Here is a 27541-nt window from a genome sequence, read left to right as displayed (position 1 = left end):
GATGAGGATTGCTCTCACTTACTTGTATCTTGTTCCTTTTCTAGTGCTATTTGGAGTTGGATTTTCTCTTTGTTTGGGTGCAGGTGGATTCTGTTTTTTTTTTTAAAGGTAAGGTAATTTATTAAAATAAGAACCAGTACAAAGGAGCCTAGGCCATTAGACTCTGCCTAGAACCACCACAAATTACAGATACAACCAGTTCTGAGATCTAAACAACAGACTCAAATTCTGATTTTTAAACAACTCCGATGCCGACACCCAGGACAGAAATTTACCCACAGCTATCTGCACCATTTCCTCTGGAGACTTAGCTTTTCCCTGAAAAATTCTGTTATTTCTTTCAATCTAGATAGTCCAAAGCACAGCAGCCGGGATAGTCTTCCAAACCAAGATACCTTTTTTGCTGAGACCCTCAATCTGCCAACACAACAGCAGATCCTTCACAGAAATTGGCATTACCCAGCTGATTTCCAAAGCTTGGAGAAAATGCCTCCAAATATAATTCGAGACTGGGCAATGTAAGGCCAGATGTTCAGTAGTTTCTACTACCCCACCACATAAGCCACATGACATATCCGAAATCTGAATGCCACATTTCACTAGATTAACTTTGGATAGACATTTATTTAAAGCCATTGTCTAGAGCAAAAACTTCACTTTAGAAGGACTGAATGAGCTCCAAATCTGCCTAGCCGAAAAATTTTCCTGACCTGAACTTATCAACTTATTGAACATAGACTTAACAGAAAACATGCCATCAGCTTCCCATTTCCAACTCCAAGCATCCTCCATGTTTGGGTCAATCCTCTAGTTCTGGAGCAGGCCCAACAGAATTGCATACTCCTCAATTTCCCAGTCAAAGAGGCGCCTCTTACAAGTTAGGTTCCAACTGAAAGAGTTACCATCCACATTGAAATTCTCAGCCACCGAGGAGTCCTGATTTACAGAAATTTGATACAAGAGAGGAAAGGCATCTTTCACACACACTTCAGAACACCAAGAGTCTTTCCAAAATTTGATTCTTTCCCCATTTCCCAAGTTGTAACCGATTCCTTCCTCAAATAAGCTAGCGTTCTTCATTATACCTGTCCAATGGAATTTATTCCTCTTGAAATAGGAGAATTGGATCACCAATCACCCCAGTCCACTCCATATTTGTCCACAATCAGCTTCCTCCACCAAGCATTTCTTTCATTTGCAAATCTCCAAAGCCATTTACACAGGAGGGCAGAATTGAATTTCTTCAATTTTCTTATTCCCAACCCTCCAACTTCCTTAGGAAGACACACTTGATCCCAGTTTACAACATGAACCTTCTTCTCCTCCTCCCAACCTCTCCAGAGAAAGTTTTTCTGTAGTTTCTCCACTCTATTAGCCACTTTGGAAGAAATAGGAAATAGGGAGAGGTAGTAAGTAGGTAAATTAGAAAGAGTACTCTTAATCAAAATCACTCTCCCCCCAAAAGAAAGGTATTTAGCTTTCCAGGAAGCCAATTTCTTCTCCATTCTTTCAACCACTGGATTCCAAATCTGAGAGGAAGTATATTTAACTCCCAGAGGGAGCCCCAAGTACTTGACCGGAAGATGGGCAGTCTGACAAGCCATAACTTCTGCACAAACTTCTAGATTTGTAACAAGACCTACAGGGATAATCTGAGATTTACTCAAATTAACCTTAAGGCTAGACACCACCTCAAACCAACTCAAAATTCCAAGCACCACCTCTAATTGATTAGAAGAAGCATCAACAAAGCATAAGGTGTCATCAGCAAATTGAAGAATATTGACTTTTTCTTTCCCTAGAGCAATTGCAAAGCCCTCCCAAAGCCCATTCTCAACAGCCTTCTTGCTAAAGAGAGATAAAATTTCCATGGCACAAATGAAGAGTAGGGGAGAGAGAGGGTCACCTTGCCTCGAACCTCTTGAACTTCCAAAAAAACCCGACATTTGCCCGTTAATTAAGATGGAGAACTTAGGAGTCTTAACACAAATTCTGATCCAGTTTCTCTAAAGCTGCCCAAAATTCATTTTCTCCAAAACCAAATCCAAGCTGTGCCAGTTAACATGATCAAAAGCTTTTTCAATATCCAGTTTACACAAAACACCTGGGGTCCCCTCTCTTCTTCTGGACTCCAACAGTTCATTAGCAATGAGAACAGAGTCAACCATCTGTCTACCCGGGACAAAAGCACTTTGGTTACAAGAGATAACACTGCCTAACACACACTTCATTCTTTCAGCCAAAACCTTAGCCAAGATTTTGTAGAAACTGTGCAAGAGACTAATGGGCCTGAAGTCCTTTATATTGACAGCCCCCTCAATTTTTGGAATAAGAGTGATGAAAGTTGCATTCGAACTTCTCTGAAAGGAGGCATTAGTGTGAAATGCCTGAAACACCTGCATCAGATCACTCCTCACAATATCCCAACATTTTAAATAGAATAGATTAGAAAACCCATCACGACCCGGTGATTTATCATTTTCTAGCTTCTTTACTGCACCCTTAATTTCCTCTTCTGAGAATGGTCTCTCTAACCAGATTTTCTGCTCTTCATTTTAACTCGTTAAATTGGAGCTCGGAGGGAAAAGGTAATATGAACCCACTTCTCTTTATAAAGGTCCTTATAGAAAGAAGTAGCTACATATTTGACTTCAGAACTAGACTCACCACATCTGTCCTCCCACACCAGCTTGCTGATTGAAGAGAACCTAGTACGAGCATTTGCCATTTAGTGAAAGAACTTTGTATTTTTATCCCCCTCTTTAAGCCAAATGGATTTAGCTCTTTGTCTCCACTTCCTCTCTTCCTCAACTACCATCTTATCATATATGATTTTTGCAATTGACCTCTTAAGTCTCAGATCTTCAGACAAGGGACCCGCCTCTTCAGCTCTATCAATCTCTACAATGGTGCAGGTGGACTCTGTCCACAGATATAAGTCAGTTGTTCGATCCTTCTTTTTTTGTGTGGCCTACAAAGAAGGAAAAATAATGTGGAGATGTATTAGAGCAGCCGCCTTGTGGACAATCTGGAAGAAAGGAATACAAGGGTTTTTAAGGAGGAGGAAAGAAGCTCTCAAGTTGTTGAGGACTGTATCTTAACTAGGGTCATTCATTGGTTAAGAACTATGAACTTATTTCATACATTCTCCCTTGATGATTTTTGGAGAAACTGGATAGTGGTAGCTAACAGCCATGCAAGGAAGGACAGGAAATATGTAGTGTGGATGCCTCCACCTAAAGGATGGGTAAAGCTGAATTTTGATGGAAGCAGCCAAGGAAACCAAGGCCCATCGGGGATAGGAGGCGTGCTGAGAGATAATGAAAGCAAAATATTATTAGCATTGTTTTCAGGCCCCGTGGGAATAGGAGACTCCAATAGAGCAGAGATGTTAGCGGCGGTACAAGGTATTCAGATTGCAGAATGTTATAATTCGGTTATGCCTTAGAGTTCTGTCTGTCTGAGATCAGTTATGTAGAAGGAGAAAGGTGGAAGAAAGAGAGAAAGAGAGAAGAGAAATTCTGGTTCGAACTGGAAGACTCAACATAACCTCTCCAGTCGGCCAAGCAGTATTTATATTATTAAAAATAACTGAAAAGACCTATGTGCCCTTACTTAAGTTAGGAGCACTGGTTCCAACACAACATTACAGATCAGCAACATTAATCTAGGTATAAAGACAAAAATACCCCTACGCTAACACTCCCCCTCAAGCTGGTGAGTATATATCGTTACATATGTAGTCCACTCTTCCCCGACTCAAGCCTTTTGTAAATAAGTCAGCCCACTGATTTCCTGTATTAACATGTGTAGTGTCTAGCTCTCCATTCAGCACCTTCTCCCTCACAAAGTGACAATCAACCTCAATGTGCTTGGTTCTTTCATGAAACACTGGATTAGAGCAGATATGAACTTTAGCCTGATTATCACAATAGAGCTTCATTAGAGTGTTAATGTTGTACCTTACTTCCTGTAGAAGGTTCCTTAGCCACACTAATTCACAAGCGGTGTGCGCCATAGCCCTATATTCTGCTTCTGCACTGCTTCTTGCCACAACCGTTTGCTTCTTACTTTTCCATGTCACCAGGTTACCTCCCAGAAACGTGCAATAGCCTGTAGTAGACCGCCTATCAGACATAGAACCGGCCCAGTCAGCATCAGAATACCCTTCTATTTCAAGTTTTCCGCCACTCTTGTATATCAGACCGCGACCCAGAGACCCTTTTAGATACTTCACAGTTCTCAGAACTGCATTCCAATGAGGAATCAGAGGTTTTTGCATGAACTGGCTTGCCACACTAACCGCAAATGAGATGTCTGGTCTAGTAATGGTTAGGTAGTTCAGTTTGCCCACAAGTCGTCGGTATCTGCCAGGGTCTTCAAACACTTCCCCCATATCACTGTTTAGCTTGGTATTTGTGTCCATGGGTGTTTCAGCTGGTTTGGCACCCAACAAGCCTGTTTCTTCCAGCAAATCAAGCACATATTTTCTCTGGCATAGGTTAATACCATACTTGGATCTTGCTACCTCTATCCCTAAGAAGTATTTCAGCTTACCCAGATCCTTTGTCTAAAAGTGATCCTGCAGATAAGTCTTCAGCCTGTCAATACCAATGTTATCTTTCCCAGTAATAACAATATCATCTACATACACCACCAACAGTATTTTTCCTCCCGGAGAGTCATGACTAAATACAGAATGGTCAACTTTGCACTGTTTCATACCAAACTTCTTTACCACCTCATTGAACCTACCAAACCATGCTCGAGGAGACTGTTTAAGCCCATATATAGCCTTCCTTAGTCTGCACACCTTACCATCCTCCCCCTAAGCAACAAACCCTGGAGGTTGCTCCATGTAGACCTCCTCGAGTAAGTCACCATGCAAAAAGGCATTCTTGATATCAAGCTGATATATTGGCCACTCATACATGGCTGCAAGAGAGATCACAACACGTACTGACCCTATCTTAGCAACCAGTGAGAAGGTCTCTGTGTAGTCAATACCATAAGTTTGGGAGTACCCTTTTGCAACCAATCGTGCTTTCAGGCGTTCAACACTACCATCAGGCAGATACTTAACCGTATAAACCCATTTACAACCAACAGCTTGCTTCCCAGGAGAAAGAGCAGTGAGGTCCCAGGTATGATTATGATGAAGGGCTGAGAGTTCTTCTTCCATGGCTCGGCACCACCCTAGAGAGGCAAGGGCTTCTTGGACATCTTTAGGGACAACAACTAATGATAACAGGGTGACAAACTGGCGATGGGAAGCGGAAAGGTGAGTAAGAGAAACATAATTAGAAATGGGATGAAGGGTGCAAGTACGTTTACCTTTCCGCAAAGCAATGGGTAGATCAAGCTCAGATGCTAAGTGCGGGTCTAGTGCCGGATCTGTCGACGGAGATGTAGCCGAAGGAGTAGTAACTGGTGCGCGTGGGCGATGTGTATACACATGACGAATAGGTGGGCGCTCAACAGGTGGTGGCACCGGAGGCAAGGGTTTAATCACAGCTGGAACAAAGGAAGGAGGGTCGACAACGGGAAGTGGAAGAGGAGGTGATGAGGAGGAAGAAGAATCACCGGACCCCAAAAAGAACGGAGTAGACTCAAAGAAGCTGACATTAGCACACACAAAGGACCGTCGAGAACCAGGATGGTAACACCTATACCCTTTCTGGGTTCGAGAATAGCCAAGGAAGATGCACTTGAGAGAACGGGCATCGAACTTGTCATTCCCGGGACCCAGATTATGGACGAAGCAGACACACCCAAAAACTCTTGGCGTAAGAGGAAACGGAGACAGTGGGAAACAAGACCTAAAACGGAGAATGACCATCAAGGATGAACGTGGGCATCCGATTAATCAGAAAGCAAGAGTTAAGCACTGCATCACTCCAAAAAGGTTTGGGAACATGCATGTAATGCATGAGGGATCTTGTTGTTTCAAGGAGATGGCGATTCTTTCACTCAGCCACCCCGTTTTGTTGTGAGGTGTAGGTACACGAGGTCTGATGTATAATGTCGTGTTGGTCCAGGTATTCCTGAAATGATGAGGATAAATATTCGCGGCCATTATCAGAACGGAAAACTTTGATGTGGGTACCAAATTGGTTACGAATCTCAGCATAAAATTTCTGAAAAATGGTAAACAATTCACTTCTTTCTTTCATTAAATAGAGCCACGTCATCCTTGAAAAATCATCCACAAAAATGACAAAATATCTGTATCCATTATATGACATCACTTTATAAGGACCCCAAACATCTGAATGAACTAAAGAAAAAGGACTCGACACACAGTTATCACCCCTAGAACTAAAGGGGACACGATGGTGTTTCCCAAACTAACACGACTCACAATCCAAAACAGAAAGCTGACTCAAGGACGGAACCAAAGACTTCAAGACTTTTAGCGACGGATGACCAAATCGGCAGTGCCACTGGAGAGGAGAAAGAGATTACCAAATCGCCACCACCGTCAAGATAATACAGTCCACCTGCTTCATGCCCTCCACCAATCTTCATCCCCGTCTTGAGATCCTGAAAAACACACATAGAAGGATAAAAGGTAATGGAGCAGTTAAGTGATTTGGTCAGCTTACTAATAGACATAAGGTTAAAAGGCAATTTAGGAACATACAGAACTGAGGAGAGAGATACAGGATCTAGGTCAACATTACCAATACCACAAATTGAGGATGTGGAACCATTAGCAAGGGTGACAGATTGTGATGTTGAGCAATGAGAAAAGGAGGAAAACACACCTGGAGTTCCAGTCATGTGATCGGAGGCTCTAGAGTCGATGATCCAGGGATTGGGTGTGGATGCCAGACAAGCCATACCTGAGTGAGCGAAAGTCGTCGTGTTCTGCTGTGATTGGATAAACCTCTGATATTCATCACGGGGAACACTCACCATCTCCTTCACGGGACCATCTGTGGATGTAAGAGGCATTTGATCAGATGAATGATTCTCCTGTCTAAAGCTGGAACTTGAGTCACCAATTGCGGCATGATTGGCCCAGGTTGAGGGAGGACCATGTAGATCATAACAATAGTTGATGGTATGTCCATCCATACCACAATGTGTGCACTTCCTCGGGCCTGAGCCACGTCCTCTACCACGGGCTCCCCCTGAATCTTTGCCCCCAGTACGACCACCACCACGATTATGAGTAGACCCACCATTGCCACTTCGACCATACGCAAAACCACTACCACCACCACGGCTAGACTGAGCTCCCCTAGCTCCACCTCTAACACCACGGCCTCTCGATACAGCAAAGGCAGATCTATCTGAGATATTAGAGTTCTTAGTAGATCCGATAGAAATCCTCTAGAGTCGAGCAAATACATCTTCTAAGGAGGGAAGAGCTGATCCTCCTAATATCTGAGCCCATACTGGTTCATATTCAGACTTTAGTCCCACCAAAAATTTGGTCACATCAAGCTGCTCTCTCTGTTGTTGCTGAATCTTGGCATCAGAAGTGAGAGGATGATAGACATTCAGCTCATTACGTATGTTTCTCATGTTGGTATAGTACTCCTCAAGACTTTGATTGCCCTGTTGCAGGTTAAAGTACTCTTGATATAGCTGATAAACTCTGGTTGTATTGTCCTGCCCCGAATACAATTTCTTCGCATGGTCCCACACATCTTTGGCAGTATCAAGAAACATGAAGTTCACACTAATCTCGGGTTCCATACTGTTCCACAACCATGTGATGATCTGAGCATCCTCTTGCTCCTAGTCTTCATACTCGTGAGAGTCAGATGAGGGTTTCTCCTCTCTGATGTGTTTTACCTTCTTCTTTGCCTTCAGAAAGACTTCGACGGATTTAGCCCAAGGCACATAATTCTCTCCATTTAATTTAATGGAGGTCATCTGAACATTCAGGTAGTCTGTAGGCACCATCACACTAGGTTTATAATCACTATTATCTCCCATTATGTTATCACCGATTCTGCACACTTGCTGAATTCTATTATCACTGAGATCTGCACACTACACGCCACTGGGCCACACCTGTCACACTGATTGCAGCACTTATTGTTGCTGGAATGTGTGCTCTTTACACCACAAACCCTAGATCACACCTGTCACACTGATTTCAGCACTTGTTGCTGAAAAGTGTGCTCTTTACACCACAAACCCTACTCCTACAACTACCTGAAAACTCACCACTATATGATCATATCTCTTCCTTCGAAATGCATAAAGAAACCAGCATAAACCCTAGCACATTACTGTCTGAAACCCTAGCATATGGTCTGAAACACACTTCCTATTTAATCCATAACAGATATCATGCACTGAGATCTCTTACCTTATCACTGAAGTAACAACCATACGGGCAAGAAATCAGTCCACACACGACAGCCACTGCACACATAACAGCCACACACGACAGCCACTGCGCACACACAGTTTGGCCCTCTATTCTTCCTCTACTAGGAGAGGGCGATCTCAGAAATCACAGCAACCGACCACATACAACCTGACTGGAGGCATAGAAACCTCCAAGGGAAGAGGGCGATCACTCCTTTTCAGCCCTTTCCCTTATCTCCAATCGAATGCAGAAAAAAGAGGAAAAAAACCCTAGATAGGGTGCGTAGAGAATTGAAACCTAGGCAAGCAGAAATCTAGGCAGATTCAAGTAGTTCTGATACCATGTTATAATTCGGTGCCTTAGAGTTCTGTCTGTCTGAGATCAGTTATGTAGAAGGAGAAAGGTGGAAGAAAGAGAGAAAGAGAGGAGAGAAATTCTGGTTCGAACTGGAAGACTCAACATAACCTCTCCCAGTCGGCCAGGCAGTATTTATATTATTAAAAATAACTGAAAAGACCTATGTGCCCTTACTTAAGTTAGGAGCACTGGTTCCAACACAACATTACAGATCAGCAACATTAATCTAGGTATAAAGACAGAAATACCCCTACGCTAACACAGAACAACTAGGAGTTCAGCACTTGGTAGTTGAAGGGGACTCTAAGATTGTTGTGGAATGGCTGAAAGAACCAGCTTCAGCTATGTGGCGACATAAAGATATTTTAAGGAAAGTCAACTGGATCACAAGAAACATGACTGTTACCTTTCTTTTGGGTGGGAAGATCAGCAAATTCCTTAGCAGATGGGTTAGCTAAGCAAGGGGCTTCAAGGAAACATTTATTTTGGGCTGCTTTGTAATTTTAGTTCTGGTTAATTCTGGTCAATTCTGCTTTAATTTGATGTAATACTTGTTAGAAGAGGTAACAACCCGTGCCTCCTCTTGGGTCTACTGTATTGCCTCGTATTTCAGATTTAATAAATTATACTCATTTATCAAAAAAAAAAAAACAAAAGAATTTGCACCATACCAACTTATTCCAAGTATATTTCTTAGAATCTATATTGACAAGAACTAATGCTTTATAAGGTATTTATAATATACAAAATTAATTCTATGGATGTGTCTATGTTTTGGATACTAACACAAGCTTTGCCAACCATGTTACCAGATATGGAAAAGACATGATGGGTACAGTACCACATATGAAACTTACACTAAATTTTGAAGTATCTGACATAATATGGCACCCTTGTATAGGTACATCATAGCTTGTCAAATAGGTCCCTTGCTTGTTCACATTTAATAGTATGCTATTTGTGAATGTGATGATATTCAACCTAATAGCACAAGTCTTGCATAGATTTTATCACATAGAGAACAAGCATAAGCAAACATGAATGGGTAACCACATAAGTTTAATACTAAGAGAGAGTAGTATAGAAGTAGACCCACCTTGGAACAAGTGTATACAATTAGTGTCATCCAGTTCCAATCTGGCAAATGTGTTAACTGACCATCATTGCCTTCTTGTAGAAAATATAACAATGGAGGCATTAGCTGGAACTCATAGTGTCGGGACCCACCACAAAGCTTGCAAGTCCCTGGTTCACCTAAATCTTTTGTAGCCAGAAGTGGTTTGCCTCCCTGTACATACCTGATCAGAAGAGGGGTAGAAAGAAAGGAAAAGAAATGCTTGAGTAAAAATCAAGGGATGTTGAGAAAAATATTCCACGAGTACCCAAGTACCCAGATAAGAAGATTAAAACAAAAGGCTATATCCTATCAAAGATACTGCCTGCAAGAATGTAAAGCATTTATTACTGGTGGCGCTTATCTAACTTTGACTTCATGGTGGTACAGTAGGCAAAACCATGTAGCCTATGGATTTTAGGAGACCGGATCTGCTCCTCACATAGGGCGCCTCACATGCACCTCACACGCACATCCTACCATGCATTGGGAACATCTCCCATACTTATAAGTTATTATTCATGGGAGATGTTCCCAATGCACAGTGGATGTGCATGTGAGGCGCCCAAGTGTGAGGAGCAGATCCCGTTCCGGATTTTAGTATCAAGTACAAGGTAGAAGGGCTACCATTTTTTCTGCAGATTCAAGAGCCCAGGTAGTAAAAGTTGTCTAGAACCTCAATACCTGAAGCACTGCTCTGGATAAGCATCCATCCGTTTCTTGAACTTCAGGTAAGTCCTGTCAACATCCAAAGCTCTGTCATACTCATAACCTTCTTCTTCCCATGTTTCTTCATCTTTGTGATCATCAAGATCACATTTGTTTTCCTGAGGCGGTGGGGAAGATTTAGAACAAATGGCACTGACACCTCTTGATGATGCCTCTTCCTGAGAATAGATATAAAAGCAAGGTACCACTGCAATCAACAAATACATAAACAAAAGAGCACAGATGAAAAAATCTGATCTTTGTAACAGAGAAACCATGGAATTAACCATAAATACAGCATGCTTGTCCAAGAGAAGATAAGATGCTCAGTCTGAGTTACAGGCGGAAGTGATCTCATAATCATAAAAGCAAAGAAACAGCTTAAAACCAAATTTTGCTACCAGAACATATTTCCATAATATTTCCTACCTAAAGAGATTTAAGTTAAAAAAGGAAAAAGAAGAATATTTACAAAAATAGCGTCCCAATATGGATGCTGACCTGTTTTTCCATTTGACATTTTACAAGTCCTTTTCTATTTAATTTGGTAAAATGGAAAAAACATCGAGTTAGCAAATATGAATCAAAGCTCTAATTATTGGGACATTATCCCTACTAATAAAATCATAATGGCTGCGTTTGGTTGCAATGCCAACGCAAATATGTACGCTGCATATTTATCCTCTTTTCGGTTCATGAATGCAAACACGGTTCAGATTTTTTTGCACTCATATTGCTTGTTTGAAATCAGTGCTGTGTGGACCCCATCATTAAATGCTCCAACTACTTTATGCTCCAATGCCTTAACTTTGGTTAAAAAGTTGATTATCAAAAGAATACAAAATTGTATCCAAAAAATAGGTACAGCAGTGCTCTCTTTTCAGAGTACAAAAATGTCAGAAAATACATTTTTTATCTGATAATCATTACTTTTTTACATGTCAAACAAACGCGAACCGCAGTACATAAATACCCCGGTTCAGCGTTTGTATTGCAAACAAATGGAGCCTATATTTTATATTTTGAATTTGATTAATGAAATCCATATGAAATTTGTCCTGTACATCAGGTAGGATACATTATTAAAAAATAGAGTAAGATTTTTGGAAGGAGCTCTGGTTGGGGATATGCCCCTTAGCTGATTGTTCTTTTATTTTATAGGTTAAATATATTGTAGTGACTAGTGATGCAAAGTGAGAGTTCCCCTCAAAACATGTGCAAGTGTGTAGAATATAGACATGACACATCCAAAAAAACAGAAAAAAGAACAAATGGTTCTTTAAGTTATATACAACATCCCAATCCAAAAATTTCTGATCTCCACCTATGTCTTGAAGTATCAACCTGGTATCTCTTGAACTTTGGTTGCCAGAACTCAAAAGTTTATGAGTGTCACAACATAACTCCCTTAAAAGGAGTTTTTATAACCCTCTAGATGGCCAGCATTCATATTGGGATTATTGATACTCATGGTTCCTTTTCTTGTTTATCATTTTTTTCAATGTCTTTTGCATTAGTAATGAGTGTCTCATCTGCATGTTGCACAAGGAGCCACTCGCATTTAAAATAAAAATAATACAAATAATAAAGAAAAACTTTAAATTAAATTGGTAGGTGGAAAATAAAAAGTTCAAAACCTGCCAGATACTGATATGCTTCATTAGAAATGTATTCAGAGTTTTATCTCTTCACGTTCTTGGCACCTGTGTACCTAGAAAATATGGAATCTAGAATGACCTGTCTATCTATTGTCATTTTACTTCTTTGATTTGCATTCACTTCTTTGGCCCTGTCCATCTCTACCGAGCATATCTTTATGATAAGATAAATCTGCTTTGGAGTTGGGATCCCTTTCCTTTCAGAAACCGGGGAGGAGATGATGTGAACATGCATGATTGCTGCTTTGTTGTCAGATATTTTAGTGGAAAAGAACTCCAAGATTTTTTAAGGACAATTCCTACTCAGTTCAGATGGTTATAGATTATTTTTATCGTCATCAGAATCATCAGATTTTGACAATGGATGAGTCCAAAGGTGTCTCAATGTATTCAGTCATTAAGAATTGGTTTTTGATTGACTGCAACATCACGACCACTTGTGTCATGATGCTAAATGATGTGCCTGCTCATTGGGAAATCAGGGGTCTTCAGGGCTTTTTCTACCAGCAACACAGAGAAGATCAATTCATTACAAAGGAGGGAGATACAACAAGTTGTGAAAAGAAAAAACAAAGAACTAAAAAACAAGAAAACCACCTCGAAATATTATGACTGTGCCCAGTACATAATCTGTCTTTTGCTTGGCTAGGCCATCTGTCAAACTATTTGCAGATCTTCTAACCCAATTAATTTGAACATTCATATCTGTTGAGAGCCATTTGAAGCATCTGAAATCATTCCTTAGGTGTCATATCACCCCACAACTTTGGAGTCCCCCTTCAATGATCAAACTTCTACTGCCCAATTCTTTGGCTTTTTCAACCTCACAAAATGCAGCTAAGAACTCTGCTCTAACAGATCTCCTTGCTCATTTGGACCTGAAAACATTGCATGTAAATTATCTTCCTCATCCCTCTAATGATCCTTCCAATTCCTGAGGGCCCCAGATTGCCCACACTACTGCCATCAAAATTCAACTTCATCCAGCCACTAATTAGGGTTGACCAGACCAAAAATTCTCTTTCTTCTAGAGGATGAACCAACCAATGCTCCCCAAGATCTTAAGAAATCTTCTACCTTGAAGTCTGAGAAGAGTTTCAAGGTCTTGACCCAATGTGCCACTCTTATGGTTATGATTTCTGTCAAAGTCTCATTACTCCTTTCCTTGTCCCCAAAAATTCATGTGTCTCTTTCTTTTTTTTTATCAATAACAGAATTTCATTAGAAATATTTAAAATATTACAAGATATGGAGAGTCGGTGTTTTAAAAGCGAAAGGCGCACAAAAAGCGACAGGTTCCAAATGCGCCTAAGGCGCAAGGCGAGGCACGCGCCTTTTTAAAAAGGCGCACAAAATTAAAAAAAAAAAATAGAAAGGGTCGAGCCCTGTTTTACTGTTTTCAAACTAGTATTTGCTCTTGATAAAAAAATATTGTGGAACAGTGGGGCGGAGCCCCTGACAAGAGAAGAAGAAAGTGGGGGAAGCAGAAGCAAAGAAAAAACTAAAAATAAAAATAAAAAAAAGAAAGGGGTCGGGCCCTGTTTTACTGTTTTCAAACTAATATTTTCTGCTGATAAAAAAAAATATTGTCGGAGCCCCTGTTTTAGTGTGAAACAGACAAGGAAAGAAGAAGAAGAAGAAGAAGAAGAAGAAGAGGGCGGAGCCCCTGTTTTCTTCTTCTTCTTCTTCTTCTTCTTCTTAGGAAGAGGAAGAAGAAGGGGGGGGAGCCCCTGTTTTACTGTAAAAATATTTCAGAAGAAGAAGAAGAAGGGGGTGAAGCCCCTGTTTTACTGTAAAAATATTTGTTTTTCTGTGAACAAGAAGAAGAACTGAAGAAGAAGGAGGAGAAGAAGAAGGAGAAGGAGAAGAAGAAGAAAAGAAGAAGAAGGGGGCGAGCAGAACCCCTGTTTTCAGTGTAAAAAGAGTAAAACAAATACCTGATGCTGATTGCTGAAAGCCTGTGTAAAACAAGAGTAAACAGAGGAAGAAGAAGAATTTGTTATATGTATTCATCAATCTCGTATGTATATATACAAGTTACAAATTCTATGTTAGGAAAGAAGACTAATTAAATTCCTACAAACCAGTCCTACAATCAAGGTAAATCATATCTCCTACAAATCAGTCCTATAATCAAGGTAAATCATATCTCCTACAAATCAGTCCTATAATCAAGGTAAATCATATCTCCCTAGTATTTACTTCCTATTCTGTAACACTCCCCCTCAAGCTGGAGCATAGATATTAATCATGCCTAGCTTGTTACAAAGATAATCAACCCGGACCCCATTAAGAGCCTTCGTGAAGATATCTCCCAGTTGTTCTCCTGTTTTCACATAACTTGTGGAAATCAAACCTTGCGGAATCTTTTCACGAACGAAATGGCAATCAATCTCGATATGCTTAGTTTGTTCATGAAAAACAGGATTAGATGCAATGTGAAGAGTGTTGCGGATGCGTTCATAGGGAGGACGTACAGCCGCTGACAGAAGCAGTGAGAAGGGGCCCACAGCGGCGGCAGCTTATCTTGGCTCATCTTATCTTATTCTTAGTAGTTTTCCTTATCTTCTAGAGTTTGATTTACCTATTAGAAGCAAGAGTCTGTTGATCCTAAAAGTGTGAATTATCCTTATCTGTGAGTATTCGAATTCTACTGGGAGTCTTCCCACACCTCTTGTAATCTCCTATTTAAGGAGCTGCAAATTGAGAATAAGGCATTCAGTTTTCAGTCAAGAAAGACTAGGAGAGTTAGGGTGATCTCTTGAACAAATCACCCTTAGTTCGCCACCATAGGGTCTGCGCGCAAAGGGAGGGGCAAGGGGAAGCTAGGAGTTCTCCCCGTGGACCGACACGTGACAAGATCCTACGCTAGGGCCCATAACATTTTGGTATCAGAGCCAAACGTCATGAGCGACATAGAGCAGCTGTCCTCCAGGGTCCACGATTTGGAACACCGACTCGTGGAGAACCACGCGGAAGTAAGAGAAGTCAAGGAAGATGTCAGGGAGCTTCGTTGCCTACTCGAGTTATACTTCTCCACCAGGGAGAAGAGCCCTGAAGGGGCAACCACCAGCAACAGCCGCCGCCCAGAATTGGCGGAGGAATCCGGCGAACGACCGATCGCCGCCCCAACAGCACCGGTCATACCCAAGTACAGTCGACTGGAGTTTCCCTCATACAGCAGCAGCGGCGACCCACTGGGATGGCTGTACCACTGCGAGCAATTTTTCCGGAATCAGCGCACGGAGGAGAAAGATTAAGTCAGCCTGGCCGCATTCCATATGACAGACGAAGCACAGCTCTGGTTCTACCGGGTAGAGCAGGAGGAACCAGGTCTCAGTTGGGATCGGTTCAAGTCCTACTGCCTCCTATGGTTCGGACCTCCATTAACAAGCAATCCATTGGGAGAGTTGATTAACCTCAAGCAGACCGGGACTATAGCCGAGTACCAACGACAATTTCAGACTCTTCTCACTAGAGCCTCTTCGGTGCGCCCAGACCAGCAGGTGGATATGTTCACCGCTGGGCTAGCCGAACCTCTGAGAGTCGATGTAGAGATGTAGAGCCCCCCCAACCTGGTCACTGCGATGAACTTAGCCCGCGCCTTCGAGCGCAAGCTACAGATCAGCCGAGGGTCTTTCAGCATGGGGCGCTCAGCGACTTCTTAGGCAAACCCGAAATCAGCTGGAGGAGGGTCTTCATTGACAGCCAGCAGAGAACAACGACTCCACTCAGGCAACACTTCCAGACTGGCGCCCAGCATAGGAAGCAACACGACAACACCCCCCATCAAACGCTTATCTAGAGCTGAGATGGCGGAGCGACGGGCAAGAGGTCAATGCTGCGACGAGCTGTACTCAGTCGGGCACCGATGCAAGCGGCTGTTCTGTCTCCTGGTTGACGAACTGGAGGAAGACGAGGAGCAGACAGCACTAGAACCAGAAATCTCCCTCCATGCCATCACCGAAACACAGAACTCCCAAACCATGCAGCTACGGGCACTAGTGGCAGGGAAACCAGTTCGCATTCTGGTGGACTCGGGAAGCACCCACAATTTTATCAGCAAGGAAGCGGCACTTCAACTGAAACTGCCGGTGGAGGGCAGACCGTGACTTCAAGTAGCCGTCGCAAATGGGGAGAGGGTTCACAGCCTGGGAATCTGTCGGAACATCCAAATTCAGGTTGAATCAGAACCCTTTTTCGTTGATTTATTTGTACTGCCCCTGGACGAGTTCGATATAGTGCTTCGAGTCAAGTGGCTCATCACTCTAGGCCCTATCCTATGGGACTTCAGTGCCCTAACCATGACTTTCAACCTGAATGGGAGGCAAGTCACCTAGCAAGGAACCAAGGTAAGGGCGAAGAGACCACAGGTACATACTCTCCATGGCGACACCATGCACACCGCAGAGATAGAGAGACTCCTCACCGACTTCCCAGACTTGTTTTCCGAACCCAAGGGACTCCCACCCGTCCAGTCGTGTGACCACCGGATTCCTTTAATCCCAAGTTCCGAACCCGTCGTCGTCCGGCCATACCGCTACCCGCACCTGCAAAAAGATGAGATAGAAAGACAATGTGCAGAGATGTTGAAACAAGGAATCATCCGCCCCAACCACTCACCCTTTTCTTCGCCGGTCTTATTGGTACCGAAACAGGACAACACCTGGAGGTTTTGTGTGGATTACAGGGAACTTAACAACAGAACTGTCAAGGACAAGTTTCCGATTCCCGTGGTAGACGAACAACTAGATGAACTCCACGGATCTCAATACTTCTCAAAACTGGATCTCAGATCAGGGTACTTTCAGGTCCGGATGGGCCCTGAGGATGTGGAAAAAACAGCCTTCCGGACGCATCATGGCCACTTCGAATTTCTGGTCATGCCATTTGGCCTCACCAACGCTCCCTCCACATTTCAGTCTTTGATGAACGAGGTATTTCGGCCCCACCTCCGCAAATTCGCCCTAGTATTTTTCGACGACATCCTGGTTTACAGTACATCATGGGTGGAGCACGTTCGTCACCTACGAACTATTCTGGAACTACTGCGCCAACACAAACTCTTCCTAAAGCGGGCCAAGTGTTCCTTTGGGGAACGGCAGGTACTTTATCTGGGACATGTGATTAGCGGAGAAGGTGTCTCGGTAGATGGCTCCAAGATCCAAGCAATTCAAGAGTGGCCCAAACCTCAGTCCACCAAGGCTCTCTATGGGTTCTTGGGACTCGCAAGATATTACCGCATTTTCGTTAAGGATTATGGACTCTTGGCTACCCCATTGACCAGGATGCTGAAGAAGAACGCATTCCAGTGGGATGAAGCAGCAGACGCCGCCTTCACAACCCTAAGGGATGCACTCTCCTCCACCCCAGTGTTGCGGTTACCAAACTTTGACCTAGAATTTACAGTTGAATGTGATGCTTCCGGTATGGGCATTGGAGCGGTACTACAACAGCAAGGGCACCCCGTAGCCTTCTTTAGCCGCAAATTGGCTGACCGGCACCTGAAGCTACCGGCCTACGAGCGTGAGTTGATTGGACTAGCCAAGGCCGTACAACACTGAAGGCCCTACTTGTGGGGTAGACCCTTCGTCGTCAAGACGGACCACTACAGTCTCAAGTACTTACTGGAGCAGTGGCTTACCACTCCACCCCAACAGCATTGGGCAAGTAAACTGCTCGGGTTTGACTTCCGGGTTGAACACAAGGCAGGGACCTTAAATCGGGTCGCAGATGCACTGTCCAGGCGTGACGAAGATGCTATACACCTTTGTGCGATCTCCCGGCCCCGCATCACCCTATTGGAAAGCATTAGGAGCGTGCTGCCCCAATCACTGGAATGGGAGGACCTGGTTCAAGAGATACAGTCCGGAGCAACCAACCCAAACTGGTCCCTCCACGACGGACTAGTACTATACAAGGGGCGGATATACCTCCCTACAGATTGTCCATTAATCCACGCCATCATCTCCAGCATTCATAACGCCACACATGAAGGGGTTCAGAAGACGTTGCACCGCGTCTGCACCGATTTCCATTGGCATGGTATGCGGGCTTCGGTTAGGGATTTCATCCAGAAATGCTCCATGTGTCAACAACAAAAATGGGAAAATTTACACCCGACAGGCCTCCTCCAGCCGCTTGCACTCCCAACACAGATCTGGGCTGATATCTCCATGGACTTCATTGAGGGCCTGCCCAAGGTCGGGGGGAAATCAGTTTTATTCGTGGTGGTGGATCATTTCTCCAAGTATGCTCATTTCATTCCCTTATCCCACCCATACAGCGCAGTTTCGGTTGCCCACGTTTTCTTCACACATATTTTCCGCTTGCATGGGCTACCCGAATCCATCGTCAGTGACAGGGACCCGGTCTTTACCAGCACCTTCTGGAAGGAGCTATTTCGATTGCAGGGAACGACACTAGCTTTTTCATCTGCCTACCATCCTCAGACGGGCGGACAAACAGAGGTCGTAAACCGGACCATAGAGATGTACCTCCGCTGTTTTGTGGGCGACCAGCCATGGCGATGGGTGGATTGTCTTCCATGGGCCGAATATTGCTACAACACGGCCTATCACTCCTCCCTTGGCATGACTCCGTTCCGGGTTGTCTATGGTCGGTATCCCCCCCGCCTACTATCCTACGAACCCGGTTCGACACGGCTGGAAGAAGTCGACCATAGTCTACAGGATCGCGATGCCCTCCTGGCCGAAGTCACTCTCCTCTTACAGCAGGCTCAGACACGCATGAAGAATATCTATGATCAGCGCCACAGGGACCTAACCTTCGAGTCGGGACAATTCGTGTGGTTGAAGCTCCAACCCTATCGGCAGCATTCTCTCAAAGGCAGATCTCCCCCTAAATTGGTCCCCAAGTTTTACGGACCCTTCAAGGTGGTACGGCGAAACGGAAAGGTTGCATATCAGCTTGAGCTACCAGAGCACAGCAAACTCCATGATACCTTCCACGTGTCCTTGCTCAAGCCATTTACAGGAACCCCTCCTGATGAGGTACCTCCCCTTCCACTCGTACGAGACGGCAGACCCATTCTACAACCTCGGGCTCTGGTTCGATCCCGCGTCAATCGGGGCACCCTCGAAGTCCTAGTGGAGTGGGACGATCTACCACCAGCTGAGGCCACCTGGATTCCCTGGACTGTTCTGCAAGACGCCTACCCCAATCTCGAGCTTGGGGACAAGCTTGTCGTCCAGGAGGGGTGTAATGTTGCAGATGCGTTCATAGGGAGGACGTACAGCCGCCGACAGTAGCAGTGAGGAGGGGCCCACAAGGGGCCCACAACAATGGCAGCTTATCTTGGCTCATCTTATCTTATTCTTAGTAGTTTTCCTTATCTTCTAGAGTTTGATTTACCTATTAGAAGTAGGAGTCTGTTGATCCTAAAAGTGTGAATTATCCTTATCTGTGAGTATTCGAATTCTACTGGGAGTCTTCCCACACCTCTTGTAATCTCCTATTTAAGGAGCTGCAAATTGAGAATAAGGCATTCAGTTTTCAGTCAAGAAAGAGTAGAAGAGTTAGGGTGATCTCTTGAACAAATCGCCCTCAGTTCGCCACCATAGGGTCTACGCACAAAGGGAGGGGCAAGGGGAAGCTAGGAGTTCTCCCCGTGGGCCGACCCGTGACAAGATCCTACGCTAGGGCCCATAACAAAGAGCAGCTTGGTTATCACACAATAACTTGGCTGGTACTAAAGTTTTAAGACCTACTTCAGTCAGAAGTTGATATATCCACATTATTTCACACATAGACTTGGCCATAGCTCTATATTCCGATTCTGCACTCGAACGTGAGACAACATTCTGCTTCTTGCTTTTCCATGAAACTAAATTCCCTCCAACAAATACACAATAGCCTGAAGTAGACCTTCGATCTTCCTTGGATCCTGCCCAGTCAGCATCTAAAAAACATTCAATTCTAGTATGACCATGATTGCCATACAAAATTCCTCGCCCAGGTGCTCCTTTTAAGAAGCACAAAAATTGTTCTACAACTGTCCAGTGATTAACTGTTGGAGAGGACATGTACTGACTCACCACACTAACTAAATACGCAATATCTTGACGAGTTACAATAAGATAATTCAACTTTCCAACCAATCTTCTATATCTCTCAGGATCTTCAAATAATTCACTATCTTTTGTGAGCTGCAAGTTAGGAACCATTGGAGTGCTACATGGCTTAGCTCCCAACTTTCCCGTCTCAGACAACAAGTCAAGTACATATTTCCTTTGAGATAAGAATATTCCCTTCTTGCTTCTTGTTACCTCAACACCCAAGAAGTATTTCAACATTCCCAAATCTTTGGTATGAAACTGAGTGTGGAGAAAGGATTTAAGGGATGAAATCCCTGTAGTATCACTCCCAGTAATGACAATATCATCCACATACACAACTAACAAAATGATGCCGGCAGCAGAGTGCTTGAAGAAAACAGAATGATCAGACTTTTCTTTATACCAAAACTCTCAACTGCCTGACTAAACCTTCCAAACCAAGCGCGAGGACTCTGCTTCAACCCGTATAGAGACTTATGAAGATATCAAACTTTCCCATACTCCCCCTGAGCAACAAAGCCAGGCGGTTGCTCCATATAAACTTCCTCCTGAAGATCCCCATGAAGAAAAGCATTCTTGGTGTCTAACTGATGAAGGGGCCAATTATAAGCAACTGCCATAGAAATAAACAACCTGACAGAAGTACGTTTAGCAACAGGAGAAAAGGTATCAGAATAATCCACTCCATAAGTCTGAGCATATCCTTTAGCAACAAGACAGGCTTTCAATCGGGCAATGAACCCATCAGGATTGACTTTAACTGTAAACACCCATTTACACCCAATAGCCTTCTTATTTGCAGGTAAATTTACCAAGGTCCAAGTACCATTGTCCTCTAAAGCATTCATCTCCTCAATCATAGCATTGCGCCATCCAGGGTGAGAAAGGGCTTCTTTAACAGTCTTAGGAACAGAGATAGAATCAAGAGATGCAATAAAAGAACAAGAAGAGGACGACAAATGATTATAAGACACAAATGAAGATACTGGATAAGTACACTTACGCTTACCTTTACGAAGAGCAATAGGAAGATCATCATTAGAGATTGGTTCTGATGACGAAGGAACAAGATCAGTTGAGACTGGATCTACCGACGAAGGAGCTGGTGCAAGACATGGATCTGGAGGGGTTGGTTGCCGAGAATAAACCTGTACTGTAGGTGGCTTAGGCCTGGCAGGAGCAGATTCAATAGGATGTGAAACAAATGATGTGACAGTATAGATTAACAAATCATCATCCTCCCCCTGACTTGAATGAGGAGTAGATGGAAAGAAAGGTGTATCTTCTAGAAAATTAACATCAGTTGACACAAGATATCTGTGAAGAGTAGGACAATAACATCTATACCCTTTTTAAACACGAGAATACCCAAGAAAAACACACTTCAAAGATTTTGGATCTAGTTTGGTAACCTGAGGACGAACATCCTGAACAAAGCATGTACACCCAAATACCCTAGGCTCAATAGAAAACAGTGTTTTATTTGGAAACAGAACATGATAAGGAGTCTTACCCTGAAGGACAGACGAAGACATACGGTTAATCAAAAAACATGGTGTGGAAACTGCATCAGCCCAGAAAGGTTTAGGAACCTTCATTTGAAATAACAAAGCTCTTGCAGTTTCAAGAATGTGTCTATTTTTCCATTCAGCAACCCCATTTTGAGAATGGTGTATCTACACAAGAAGTTTGATGAAGAATGTCATGCTGAAGCATGTAAGTTTGAAAGGATTCTGACAAGTACTCCTTAGCATTATCACTTCTCAATATTTGTACAGAAACATTAAATTGAGTTTTAACTTCAGCATAGAAAGCAGAAAAATGAGAAAACACCTCAGAACGATTTTTTATTAAATATAACCATGTAACAGCCTGAATGTTACAGTTGGTCGCCCGACTGAGAGATGGCCTCTGATAGAACTTCGAAGGTGGCTGTTCGATTGAGAGATGGCCTGAACTTGATGATCCAAGAAGAACGTGGGGGCTGAGAGCTCGAGACTTCGACTAATACTGGGACCCTGAGAAGCCTTGCGTAGCAAGTTTTTTCTCTCGAGAGGGTCGTGAATTCTTTCTTTCGTATTTGCTATACCATATCCGAACCATTTTGGCACATAATATATGATTATAATCTATCCATAAAGATCAATTTAAAAATAAGTAAAAAAACAAAGGGCAACCAAACATAGGCGCGCGCCTGGACCGCCTGGTGCCTGGTCTGAGGCGCATGCCTTAGGTGCAGAGGCGAGCGCCTTACTAAAGTGTCGCCCCCTTGACCCAAGCGAGGCGCCTGCTCTCAAAAACGCCTCGCCTTGTGCCTCAAGCGCGCCTTTTAAAACACTGGGAATGGTAAACCATCTTAACTCTCCACAGACAAGAAAACTATTACAAATGAGCCCAAAATAACTAGTTTCTCCCCACCCCTTGTTTTACTAAAACATCAGCAAAACCATTTGCTGCCCTTTTAACCCAGCTGAACTGCACTTCCATATCTTGAGTCACCCACTTGGCTTGAGTTTCTTTCTTCCCACACTATCCAAACCATCGCTGTCCTAGTACATCTCCACAAGATCCTACCCCTTCTTTTAGTGAAACTAAAAACAGAAGGGTCAAACAACCTTTTCAAGTAATTAAGAGGGTTCCACCTGGAACCAAAAAGCAATGAAACCAATCCCAAATAAAGCCAGCAAAGGGGCAGGAGATTAAGAAATAAAATTCAGTCTCGCCATTCAACTTACATAAGTAGTATCAATTGGGGGACAAGTACCAGTTCAGTCCTTTCCTTTGAAGTATATCACAAGTATTAATGCAACCATTAACACTTCCTAACAGAAAGCACTTATCTTTGGAGGAATGGGATAACAAAAAGCACTTGTCCATTTGTGTGCTTTATTTGGGCCTGGTTCTCTTCTATCTTTGGTTGTAGGTGGACACCTCCCCCAGATGTGGCAAGCCTTTTTGACCTAAGATTTTTCAGGCAACCGAAGAAACGTGGAAGATTAATGTGGAGAGCCACAAGAGCAACTATCTTATGGTCAGTTTGAGAAGAAAGGAACAATAGAATCTTTAAAGGAGTGGAGAAATCCAAGGAGGCAATTGTAGAAAGGATAGTTATTATGACTATTCAATGGTTGAAAACTGTGGATTTGTTTAAAGACTTCTCAGTTGAAGACAAATCACAACTTCAGGCTTGGAATAAATCCCAATTTGGTTTGATTCAGAATCACATTCAAACACTCTCTACTAAAATCTCCACCATCCAAATGTCCCATGCTAATGAAGAGCAACACCAGCTACTACATTCCCTTAAACAACAGTACCATTACTGGCTGCTCAAAGAAGAGCAACTACGGAGGCTCAAATCCCGAGAACTCTGGCTTAGGGAATGGGACAAAAACACAATTTTTCCACCAAATGGCTAATTTCAGAAACACCAAAAACAATGTGGAATTGTTAAAAGCTGCAGATGGTCACTGGACATCTAATCGGGGAACCATAGCTCTCACATTTAAAAATGTCATCTTGAACACGGGAGGCCAGCCGGAAAGCTTTAACCCAACTCTGCTAGAGAACATTAACCTGCCCATGCTATCTACCTAGCAAATTGAATCTTTACTCCTCCCCCCAAACCATGAAGAACTGGCTTCAATTATAAAAGAAATGAGTCCTCATAAATCACCAGGTCCAGATGGCTTCACGGCATATTTTTATCAGCACTTCTGGGAAGTGCTCAAACATGACATCCTCTCCATGGTTCAAAACTTCTTTAACTGTGAGCACTTACCCAAGGAAATAAATAACACAAAATAGTCTTCATACCCAAAAATAATAAGCCAGTGGACACCTCTAGTTACCGACCAATCAGCTTATGCAATGTTCTTTACAAAATCATATCCAAATGGATGGTGCTTTGTTTGCAACCTATTCTGCAACAAGTGATATCACCCTTCCAATCAGGATTTCTTAAGGGCAGACAGATCACAGACAACATTTTCATAACAAAGGAGATCCTACACAAAATGCAAACTCAGAAAAGAGGAAAAGGTTTCATTGCTCTCAAACTTGATATGTCTAAGGCTTTTGATAGGATGGGTTGGTGCTTTCTATATCATGTCTTACAGAAAATGGGCTTTCCAGCTAAATGGTGCAATATGATTCATCAGTGCATCTCCATAGCCACCTTCTCAATCAAAATTGTAGAAGCATTTGAACATTTCCATTTGAAGACAAGGTGACCTACTATCCCCCCTATTTATTTATCATTGGTATGGAGGTCTTCTCATAGCTCTTACTCCAGGCTTCCAACTTAGGCAACATTGAAGGGGTCACTCTATGTCCTAATAGTACTCCCATCACGCACCTGCTCTTTGCTAATGATTGCATCATCTTCTGCAAAGCGGACATATCACAAGTTAGAGCACTGGTCAACACCATCAAAATGTTCGAATCCTTATCTGGCCAGCAGATAAATTATGCCAAATCCAGCATATTTTTTAGTAAAAATGTCCCAAGGCAGCACAGAAAATTCTTTTCTCACTCACTAAAGGTCAAGTCATCCATGATAGGGCTAAGTACTTGGGCTCCCCTATACTAGTGAACAACAGACTGCAAACTTCTCATAAAGAAGTAATTGACCAAGTCTCTCCAAAGATTAATGGATGGAGTACCAAGCTATTATCACAAGCTGGAAGAATGACTCTCATCAAATCAGTCTTGTAGTCAATCCCTACCTACACCATGTCAACCACCATCCTCCCAAGATCTGTGACATCCAAACTGGATAAATCAAGTAGAACATTTTGGTAGTCCAACTCCAATGATTCCACACAACATACTATTGCATGGCAAAAACTGTGTCGCCCTAAAACTCAAGGAGGGCTGTGTTTTAGAGCAAGTGCCGAAATGAATAAAGCCATGTTTGGTAAGAAAATTTGGAGGCTGCTTACAGAGAAGCATGGTCACATTGTAGATGACCCTTGAATATCATGAAGTCCAATCTACTTTGGGTTGTCAAGGACAATTCCAATCTCCGTTGTAGATGACCCTTGAATCCCATCCATACCTGGTCACATTCCCAATGTTGCCACATCAGCCAATACAAGCACAAATGCACATATCAAAGTAGCAGAATTGCTAAATCCAGATCACAACTGGAACCGCACAAAGCTTTATGAGCTTTTTGACGAAGATGTCATTGCCCACATCCAGAACATTACACCCCAGCCCAATCAATCTAAGGATCTACTTATATGGAAGAACAACAATTCTGGAGTCTTCACAGTTAAATCTGCATACCAGCTATATAGTTATGCAGAAAGTTCAGCCTCAACCACTCATTCCGATTGGAAAATCTTATGGAAACTCAAAGTTCCATACCGCTTCCAATTATTTCTTTGGAAATTATTATGGGATGGACTACTCATGAAGGATAAGGGCCATAAGTGGTTGAGAAGCTCAGACCTGCTCTGTAGCTTCTGCAAGGAAAGAAAAGAGACAGTTTTTCACTTATTCTTTCAATGTCACTACGCTAGAGCAGTCTGGTGGAGTTCTCAAATTGAATTCGACCCTGTCTCACTTACAACCCAACCGGCTCACATCATCATATCAGATTGGTACATTGCAATGAAAAACCAGTTTGGTAAAGAACAAGCCTCATCATGTCTAAGTAAGTTTAGCTTGATCACCTACCACATTTGGAAGGCTCGCAACAAGTTACTCTTTGAGAGCACCACTACCGAACCACTAATGGTAGTACAAAAGGCTCTACAGCACTGTTTACAAGATGAATCATCTCGCACCAAATCACAAGCTCACCTCTCCCCTCATCATGCACCATCACTCAACTCACCCATCTCCTCTATGTTTATTGATGACTCTTTTAATCCAGTTACAGGAAGTGCAGGACGAGGATTCATCATCAAAAATATCACTAAAGGATTCCAAATTGCAGAAGGAGACCCCTGCTGAGCCATCAACAGTTACGATGCCAAAATACGAGCCCTTTTAATGGGCCTCAAAGCCGCAAGCTCCAACAATATCAGGCATCTTCTAGTTTTTCCTGATAATGCAGACTTAATAGATCTTGTAAATACAGATCAACCAGCGAAGCATTGGGTGGATCAACTACATCGCTGCAGTCTAAGACATGCTACATCTGACTTTTTGTCTATAAATTTTGTACATATTAATAGACAGCACAATCAAGCTGCTCATGTTTTTGCTTATATGTCATGCATGGGGCAGCTACGAATCCAATATGACTCTAGACGATCTTCTCATGTAACTCTTTCTACAATCAGTTAATGAAGATCTCTTTCTTTTGCAAAAAAAAAAAAAAAGTAGACCCCCTTTGTTAGAATGCTCTAACAATATGCATGAAAATGACCAAAATACCCTTACAGTTACAATTGAAATTGGTTTAGAAAACAATACAAGCCTTATGAACATTAATGAAAAAAAGAGTTTAAAGTTGTAGCCTTACCTTTAAACGATTGATATGAAGGGCAAATTTGGAAAATAAATCAATTTCAGAAAAAATAGATAGGAAGGGTTTAGGGTAGTGATTGATATGAAGCGAAAAATTGGAAAATAAACATTTTGGTCAAAAGGGTATTTTTGACTTAATTTATCATGTATGGATTTAATTAGTGGAATTTAATGATGAGAATAAACAAAAATGACTTAAATATATGATTCAATGAGGGTGAATGGGAGTTAACACATTAAATGTTGGATTTAATGAGAGGGAATTGAATGCAATGATTAATAGTATTCAAATTACATTTTTTACCTTCACAATAAAGAGGGATCGTATTTCAGAAAAAGGGTATTTTTGTAAAGAAAAAATCCAAAAATTTTAGAGGCTATTCATACTTTTTATAGTAGTATAGATAACAATAAATATTATATATGTATAATATTTTTTATTTTTTATATGTATGATAATAAATAATTTTTATAATTATTATTTTTTGTGAAATAAAAAAATAAATTTTTATATGTATAATTTTTATTTTTTATAGGAAGCTTGGCTCACGGTCTAGCTCAAGCCAAGCCGAGCATGAATGTATGAGCTTTTGAGCCAAGCCAAATTTGAGCTCAAGTCTCTAGCTCCAAATTGAGCTCGAGCTCGAGCCTCATGGTTTTTTTGTGAACCGAGCTCGAATAGCCAGGTATTTGGCTCAAATCCACCCCTAATGGTAGTGTCCAAAGGAGTGAGTTGTGTCAAGACCTAAGCCTACCTAGATTGTGTTTTTTAAGCATTTCTTGTAGGGACTTTTTTTTTGATAATTTGCAA

At 42.4% G+C, this 27541-nt stretch overlaps 1 protein-coding gene across 3 annotated transcripts in view; it reads right to left on the bottom strand.

The window, feature by feature from the left end:
- LOC104600001 (programmed cell death 2 C-terminal domain-containing protein) overlaps nucleotides 1-27541 on the bottom strand; it is a 46919-nt gene that overhangs the window by 6583 nt on the left and 12795 nt on the right. For all 3 annotated transcript variants that reach the window (XM_010262789.3, XM_010262791.3, XM_010262790.3), the window contains exons 6-7: nucleotides 10488-10719; nucleotides 9786-9987 (exon numbers count right to left, since the gene is read on the bottom strand). In XM_010262789.3, coding sequence (XP_010261091.1) covers nucleotides 9786-9987; nucleotides 10488-10719 — 434 coding nt within the window. The remainder of the gene's footprint in view (nucleotides 1-9785; nucleotides 9988-10487; nucleotides 10720-27541) is intronic.

The sequence above is a fragment of the Nelumbo nucifera genome, chromosome 5 (assembly GCF_055504915.1).
Source record: "Nelumbo nucifera cultivar China Antique chromosome 5, China Antique-T2T, whole genome shotgun sequence".
Lineage (NCBI taxonomy): Eukaryota > Viridiplantae > Streptophyta > Magnoliopsida > Proteales > Nelumbonaceae > Nelumbo > Nelumbo nucifera.
This window is presented reverse-complemented; position numbering and strand designations above follow the sequence as displayed.